The sequence below is a fragment of the Coregonus lavaretus genome (assembly GCF_964263955.1).
Source record: "Coregonus lavaretus genome assembly, contig: HAP1_SCAFFOLD_638, whole genome shotgun sequence".
Lineage (NCBI taxonomy): Eukaryota > Metazoa > Chordata > Actinopteri > Salmoniformes > Salmonidae > Coregonus > Coregonus lavaretus.
The window spans coordinates 160,826-169,859 of record NW_028158770.1 but is presented as its reverse complement, the minus strand read 5'-3'; the positions used below and the strand labels follow the sequence as shown (position 1 = coordinate 169,859).

The 9,034-nt window shown below is 45.3% G+C and overlaps 1 protein-coding gene across 1 annotated transcript; it reads right to left on the bottom strand.

The window, feature by feature from the left end:
- Positions 1–1,269: 1,269 nt before the first annotated feature.
- Positions 1,270–9,027, bottom strand: LOC311123609 (gamma-tubulin complex component 3 homolog). Its single transcript, XM_084197842.1, has 9 exons — positions 8,995–9,027; positions 8,711–8,846; positions 8,035–8,103; positions 7,409–7,544; positions 5,674–5,762; positions 5,369–5,500; positions 4,769–4,909; positions 3,870–3,986; positions 1,270–3,277 (listed from the first exon to the last, which is right to left on the bottom strand). The coding sequence occupies exons 1-9, from the start codon at positions 9,006–9,008 to the stop codon at positions 3,116–3,118; spliced, it is 996 nt and encodes a 331-aa protein (XP_084053968.1). The 5' UTR covers positions 9,009–9,027; the 3' UTR covers positions 1,270–3,115.
- Between the last annotated feature and the right edge of the window lie 7 nt (positions 9,028–9,034).

Here is a 9,034-nt window from a genome sequence, read left to right as displayed (position 1 = left end):
GTTACACTTCACACATCAAATGTGAAGCACTGTAGTGTACAGTAATAGCGCACTTCATTTATAGCCTACACCTACAGGCTACTGAGCTGGGAAGTAGTACCCTTGTGACATGCAAGGCTGCCTCAGGGCCCCACACTCTCTCTGACTGTGTGATGTCGCTGCAGGCTACACCAGCAGGGGGGGTTGATTCATGTCATCTTAAATGTCTTCCACCACCCCCTCCTCCACCCTCCACTCTGCCTGCCAGTGACTGTAGTGGATCAGAATATGCATCTATGGATCAGCGCTATAAAACATTTGATTAAATATACTGTTCCCGAGATCAGCTAATTAAGTTTGCCACCAGCAACAGACACACAGGCACCAGAACACAGACAACAAACAGGGATACTAATGAAACAAAGTGAGTTAGTGTCAAGAACAAGAACACCATTCATCTCAATGGGGGACATAGTGTCATGGGTCTTGTGACGTGTCCAAATAAAGCCAGGCTGCAGTGAGACATCAACTGACATTGTGACACCTCTCCTACCAAATATATCACTACTTAATAAAGATGCTCTGTGACTGTCTATTCTACTCCAACACACAGCAAAGTGCACGAGAGCAGACTACATATCCTATTGTGGATAGAAAAGTGAATCCACGGTTTCACAGATCAATCAATCAATGAATCAGTACTAATTGTCATTTTCTCGCATTTATTGAGCTACACTGCCACCACGTGGTTAAATACTCAAACTCATTCTACCTCTAGCTAGCACAAGTGTAGCTACTACTGTATAGCCATTGATCTGTTATCTTGTTTGTTTTCTAACCATGACAGTTGTCTAAACATTATTTACTTACAAGATTCATTCAAACAAGCGGGAATTGACATTGAAAAGTCTGTGCGTCAAGTTCTACCTACCTAGAAAACATTATCTGAAGTCTGCCCTGTTAATATGTCGGATATTTTCCATGTTTATAAAATCACTTCGATGTAAACGATTTAAGTAAACTTACCTGCTATATCGTGAATTTCCAGCTGTATAACTTCACATGCGTTCTGCTGCGTTCTCGAACTCCAGCACAATGGCCAAGTCACATGCATCCTTCAAATTAATTAGGCCTCAACTCTGAATGCGTCCTGCAAGAAAAAAACTCACCGGGAGCGTGATGTATTAAATTGAATTTATTAGAAGATACTTTTTTTTTTACACAAAGGCCCTTTTATAGTCTACTTAGAACGCCCTCTGATGCTGAAAAAAAAAAACGAAGAACAAACTGTTAAAAAACTTGATTTTATTATTAAAGAGATGACAGGATGTTTGCGTCCATAGCATTTAATTACTATACATCTGTGCTATACAATGGACAGGATCTACAGACAGAGGTCTTCGGTAGTATCCTCTCTTGGCACGCCCTGATGAGAACTTGTGTTGGGAAAAGAAAGAAGGGAACCTTCTTGGAGGGGTTAAAACACCAAAGGGTGCATCTCTATCTCTGGTTGCATCTCAAATGGCATGGTATTATGTAGGGAATAGGGTGCCATTTAGGACGCATTCAATAACTTAATTGCCTCATCTCCTTTCCTTTATCTGCTCTGTTGACAGGCCAATGAAAGCAAGTCCTGGTAGGCATCTTCCATATCGCTTTCAGATCAGTGAAAAGGGAAGGGAGGAGAGGAAGCCACCTCTGACTATTGAGATGCACCCGACTACTACAGTATACTCTGTCATAGGAGGGTTTTCAAAGGCTAGTTATGTCACCATAGAGGTACCATTCCACTCGAAGCTTCTTCAAGGTTTATTGTCGCAGTATGACAAAAGTATTTTCCCAGGTTTGTCCGAGTAGTCAGGAGAGAAAAGTGGCATAACTTGGGTGCAACATGTTTGACAAATCTGTCTTGTACAATTAAGGAATTGAGCTGGTTCAACATGACAGTTTGACATGCAGAACAGAGGCCACAGTCTGCAAGGAGAACCAAGAGAAACCCAGTTAAATAATACAAAACACTAATAAAACAATAAGGTCTGTCAGTCTTAGTGGCTGTGGGCATTGTTTTTGAATCTCTTTAGAGGTGGGTGGGAGCCTGCTGTGTTGGTGCCATCATACAGTTGTTATAAACAGCTATAACAGTGTTTATTAACAGTTATAAAACACATCGCAGACTTTAAGACACAGGTATGAAAAAGAAACAAACATCAGTAATAAAAACTAAACAAAATTCAAATATTCACAGAACATGTAAACAAACCAATCAAATCAAGAAATTCTGTTCATTATCAAATGTACAATATGAATTTCACACGGTGATGGTAGCCTATCAGACACCTCGAAGAGGTGAGGGTGAAAACACAGCTGGAAGCTGGAGGCAGAGTACTAAAATGACAGGCTTCTAAAACCATATCTCCCTAGAGGGGTCTGTGAAAGAGTGGGAAACGTGGATGTGTGTGTGTGTGTGTGTATGGTGAAATTGAATGTGTGTGTGTGTAATTTGCCAATGACATTGGGGGAGGAGGCAGGGTTTCAAAATGTTCTGTTGTTTGTTTATGTCATAGTGAAATGTATCCCAGTTAGCCCTATTTGTCTTGAGGTGTTAAAATGCAGGGCCAAATGGAATCTGTGAAGTCACCACCTTTACTGCGTTCAAGACAACTGGGAACTCTGGAGAAAAAAGACGAGGTCAAATCATGACGTAAGTGATCTTCAGGTCGGAAAGCCAGAGCTCTAGAAAGAGGCCAGTGCTCCTGACTTGGAATTCCGAGTTGGATGACCGTTCAAAACGATTTTCCCCAGTTGGAGCTAGATTTTTTCAGAGTTCCCAGTTGTCTTGAACGCACTGAAGTTGGAGATTTCCGAGTTCCCAGTTGTTTTGAAAGTGGCATTATCTCGAACCTGGCCCTATTATGATGTCATCACAAAAGATTCTGTCTGGCTCTTTGTGATGTCAATGTTCTGTCTGGTTCTATTATGTCATCACAACAGATTCCATCTAGCCCTACTGTGATGTCATCACAACAGATTTAGTCTGGCCCTATTGTGATGTCATCTACATGTCATATATAAATAGTATCAAGGCAGATTTCATGTGGCTCTGTCCCTATGTTGTGACATGGTGGTGTGCGTCAGGTCATATGTTGGAGGGCCGTCGGCCCCTGGTGGCACCCAGTGAGGCCCTCAGACGGGGGTCTCTGGCCCGGTAGTGCTCGTTGAAGTCCAGTCTGAAGCTGAGGAAGCGCAGGCTCTCGTCTGGACTGGTCATTATCAGCACCAGGAACTGCTGCACTATGCCCTGAGAAGGAGCACAACCAACCACAGATATTATACACTGAACACTACCACAGACAACCAGACTGTCCTATTCACTGAACACTACCACAGACAACCAGACGGTCCTATCCACTGAACACTACCACAGACAACCAGACTGTCCTATCCACTGAACACTACCACAGACAACCAGACGGTCCTATTCACTGAACACTACCACAGACAACCAGACGGTCCTATTCACTGAACACTACCACAGACAACCAGACGGTCCTATCCACTGAAAACTACCACAGACAACCAGACGGTCCTATTCACTGAACACTACCACAGACAACCAGACGGTCCTATTCACTGAACACTACCACAGACAACCAGACTGTCCTATCCACTGAACACTACCACAGACAACCAGACTGTCCTATCCACTGAACACTACCACAGACAACCAGACTGTCCTATCCACTGAACACTACCACAGACAACCAGACGGTCCTATCCACTGAACACTACCACAGACAACCAGACTGTCCTATCCACTGAACACTACCACAGACAACCAGACGGTCCTACTGAAAGCCACTGTAGCAGTGAGGAGAGAGTAAGACCCATACCTGGTAGAAGTGTGTTAGTATCCGTAGCTGAGAGCGCATTTTTGGTATGGTCTCCTGGAACTCCTGGATCCTCCTGTTCTCCTCTGCCTCCTGTTCAGCCGTCACACCCCACTCACCCTGAAAACACACAGACAGGCAACATTAGAGGTGTCAAGTTTCAGAAGGAACGTTGTTGCATGCAACAGCATCAGTGTGGTATCAGAGTTGCCAGTGCCATCTCTTCACTTCAGTAAATGGGTAACTCTAAACACCCATACTGAACTGTTACAGATTCCCGTTCTATGACCCCAGCATTCTCCCCACAGAGACACAACCTTCTTCTCTACTCACATACTTCTCATTCATGTCAACACACACTCAACGCCCAATATTTAATGTTGATATAAAATCTAATATCCCCCATCCCTGACCAACAGCTTCTGTCACCCCAAACCCTCTTACCCTGGACCTCAGTCTTATTTACAAGCTATTAAAAAGGGAAACTTGGCAAACGGCTGTGTTTGTTTTTATATCACTTAGAGTTTTAACGGTCTGATGCTCAGGGCCTGTTAAATCAATAGAATGACAACAACAACAGCGTGGCCAATGGCCATTAAGAGGGAACTTGAGTTGGCCCCTGGCTGGGTTCCAGATGACTTAGACAGGAAACAAACAGGACATTGGATGGGACACTGGGACTCTGGGAAGGCTCTACATTGCACTCTATAACTAAAAGTTGTCATTATAAGTACTTGAATTGGGCCGGTACCCACCGGTACTGAATACCGACACCTCAAATGTTCTACTGCTTAAGTACCGGCACCTCTTATAGAATATAGGCATAAAAATATAAACAGTGCAGGCACCCAGAATGAGTACCGGCACCTATTTCAGTCCACTTCAAGCCCTGATCCTTCTACCTCAGCATCCCTCTGCTTCTTCCGCTCCTCATACTGCAGCCGCAGGGTGAGCTCCCCCAGGGCAGAGCGGTACAGAGAGTCCTGGGCACTCTGGAACTCTATGATCTGGTCAAAGATGGCCCTCAGCTGGTTCAACAGGGACTGGAGAGAGGGGAGAGAAAAACATTTGAGATTAGATTTGTTTATTAGTCACATGCACAGGGGTCCCAGATGTAGTAGCTGGGTACAGGGAAATTCTTAAAGGGATACTTCGGGATGTTGGCAATGATGCCCTTTATCTACTTCCCCAGAGTCAGATGAACTCGTAGATACCATTTGTATGTCTCTGCGTGCATTTTGAAGGAAGTTGCTAACTACCACTAGCGCAATTTGCTAACACTAGTTAGCATTGGGTCACAAAACTACCTCTAACTCCCTTCATATTGGACACAGAGACATAGAAGTGGTTTCCACGAGTTCATCTGACTCTGGGGAAAAATAGATAAAGGACCTCATTGCCAAAATACAGAAGCATCCCTTTAAGCTCCAACAGTGCAGGTCAAAGAGAAGTGGATGTCAGCAAGTGTCTGTTAGAGTGTATGAGCATAGTGTGTGTCTCACCCTGCTGTTGGTGTCCAATAGGCAGCGGGAGATGACAGAGTCTAAGAATCCTTCGTGGGCAGCGATGATGTGGTCTAGATCCTGGGCCTTCTCTACCTTGTTCCACAGCTCATCCCAACAACACTCCAGCACCTGTACACACACACACACACACACACACACACACACACACACACACACACACACACACACACACACACACACACACACACACACACACATAAGGGAGGAGGGAGAGTGTGAGAGAAGAGAGTGAAGGAGCCCAGTGGTCTCTAGATAAATGAATGGAAAGTACGGCCCCTGACCTCGAAGGTGATGTAGTACTGCATCTGGTGGATGAAGTGGACCATCTCATTGGCCAGGATGTGGCACTGGTGCAGCACGCCAGACAGCTCTGTAACAACATCTAACATGTTACCCTGGCTGCCTTATCTACAGCTCTGTAACACAACATCTAACATGTTACCCTGGCTGCCTTATCTACAGCTCTGTAACACAACATCTAACATGTTACCCTGGCTGCCTTATCTACAGCTCTGTAATACAACATCTAACATGTTACCCTGGCTGCCTTATCTACAGCTCTGTAACACAACATCTAACATGTTACCCTGGCTGCCTTATCTACAGCTCTGTAACACAACACCTAACATGTTACCCTGGCTGCCTTATCTACAGCTCTGTAACACAACATCTAACATGTTACCCTGGCTGCCTTATCTACAGCTCTGTAACACAACATCTAACATGTTACCCTGGCTGCCTTATCTACATCACTGTAACACAACATCTAACATGTTACCCTGGCTGCCTTATCTACAGCTCTGTAACACAACATCTAACATGTTACCCTGGCTGCCTTATCTACAGCTCTGTAACACAACATCTAACATGTTACCCTGGCTGCCTTATCTACAGCTCTGTAACACAACATCTAACATGTTACCCTGGCTGCCTTATCTACAGCTCTGTAACACAACATCTAACATGTTACCCTGGCTGCCTTATCTACAGCTCTGTAACACATCTAACATGTTACCCTGGCTGCCTTATCTACAGCTCTGTAACACAACATCTAACATGTTACCCTGGCTGCCTTATCTACAGCTCTGTAAAACAACATCTAACATGTTACCCTGGGTGCCTTATCTACAGCTCTGTAAAACAACACCTAACATGTTACCCTGGCTGCCTTATCTACAGCTCTGTAACACAACCCCTAACATGTTACCCTGGCTGCCTTATCTACAGCTCTGTAACACAACCCCTAACATGTTACCCTGGCTGCCTTATCTACAGCTCTGTAACACAACATCTAACATGTTACCCTGGCTGCCTTATCTACAGCTCTGTAACACAACATCTAATATGTTACCCTAGCTGCCTTATCTACAGCTCTGTAACACAACATCTAACATGTTACCCTGGCTGCCTTATCTACAGCTCTGTAAAACAACATCTAACATGTTACCCTGGCTGCCTTATCTACAGCTCTGTAAAACAACACCTAACATGTTACCCTGGCTGCCTTATCTACAGCTCTGTAACACAACATCTAACATGTTACCCTGGCTGCCTTATCTACAGCTCTGTAACACAACATCTAACATGTTACCCTGGCTGCCTTATCTACAGCTCTGTAACACAACATCTAACATGTTACCCTGGCTGCCTTATCTACAGCTCTGTAACACAACATCTAACATGTTACCCTGGCTGCCTTATCTACAGCTCTGTAACACAACATCTAATATGCTACCCTAGCTGCCTTATCTACAGCTCTGTAACACAACATCTAACATGTTACCCTGGCTGCCTTATCTACAGCTCTGTAACAACATCTAACATGTTACCCTGGCTGCCTTACCTACAGCTCTGTAACACAACATGTAACATGTTAACCTGGCTGCCTTATCTACAGCTCTGTAACACAACACCTAACATGTTACCCTGGCTGCCTTATCTACAGCTCTGTAGCACATGACTCCCTCTGCTGGAGGTGAGAGGGAACTGCATGGTAGTGTGTGTATGTTTCCTCACCTGGCATGCTCTTGAGCAGCTTGGCGTTGCACATCTGTCCCTTCCAGATGTCGGTGAGGATGTACTCCATACGCTTGGCTCGCCACAGGAAGTTGAACACCCGCAGGTAGTGGCTCATGCACTCCCGCGTGAACACCTGTCACAGCCAGAACCAGCAAGAGAAACAGAAAGCAAGAAGAGAGAAAGACAAAGGAGAGAGAGAGAGAGAGAGAGAGAGAGAGAGAGAGAGAGAGAGAGAGAGAGAGAGAGAGAGAGAGAGAGAGAGAGAGAGAGAGAGAGAGAGAGAGAGAGAGAGAGAGAGAGAGAGAGAGACCGTGTGAACACCTGTCACAGGGTAGCACAACATTTACACCTGTTCTCTCGCCACCTCACCTCACAGAACACAACCAGCCAGCACTTGACTTCATCTAACATGGTTGACTGGTGGCCTGTGAATGAACATGTATAACAGAGCAGAAAGAAACATGCTTCTGTTGCTCCAGGTGGGCTTTATGGATGAATGGAGAGAGAAGAGAAGGTTTTTTGATAGTTTGCGAGGATGCATGTGTGTGGGAGAGAGAGAGAGAGAGATATAAGGCAACACCAGATAAGATGGTATGTGTATGTATGTAAAGTGGTGTGGTTACCGTGGCGATAGGTCCCTCTACGTGGTAGTCTAAACTGAAGACGTCCCAGCCCGTATCCCCGGGAGACACCTACAGAAGGAGCACAGATGGGTTGATGACTTGGCTTTAGTTCAGAGGGATAACATTGTGCCGAGTTGACAGTTTGAAACCCAGTAGGTAACAGGGACACGTGTACATCCAGCATCCAGAAATCAACCATCTAGGCTTTAGCTCAGAGGGCTAACACGGTCTCGAGTCACGGGTTTGAAACACAGCCTGGTAACCTGTGACTCGAGACCGTGTTAGCTCACTGAGCTGTAGCCTATGATAGTAGTAACGTATCAGCTGTAGCCTATGATAGTAGTAACGGTATCAGCTGTAGCCTATGATAGTAGTAACGGTATCAGCTGTAGCCTATGACAGTAGTAACGGTATCAGCTGTAGCCTATGACAGTAGTAACGGTATCAGCTGTAGCCTATGATAGTAGTAACGGTATCAGCTGTAGCCTATGACAGTAGTAACGGTATCAGCTGTAGCCTATGATAGTAGTAACGGTATCAGCTGTAGCCTATGACAGTAGTAACGGTATCAGCTGTAGCCTATGACAGTAGTAACGGTATCAGCTGTAGCCTATGATAGTAGTAACGGTATCAGCTGTAGCCTATGATAGTAGTAACGGTATCAGCTGTAGCCTACCTCCAGCAGGCGTACGTCCAGTCTCTTGAGGATCTCAGCGTTGTCATACTGAGCGTTAGTGGCCCTCACGGCCGTCTCCAGGATGCCTGTCAGGTTGTGTTGGTACAGAGTGGTGGCTGGGCGGGCCAGCTCTGGTCTGAAGGCACAAACACTAAGGTCAATATATATGACATATAGTATGGGGTGTGTGTGTGTGTACCCATCTGTCTGTGTCTGTGTGTGTACACCGGTGTGTGTTTGTGTACACCTGTGTGTGTGTATCCATCTGTGGTGTGTGTACTAACTTGAGCAGGTCCATGAGGTGGCGTATGAAGTCTCCCTGGC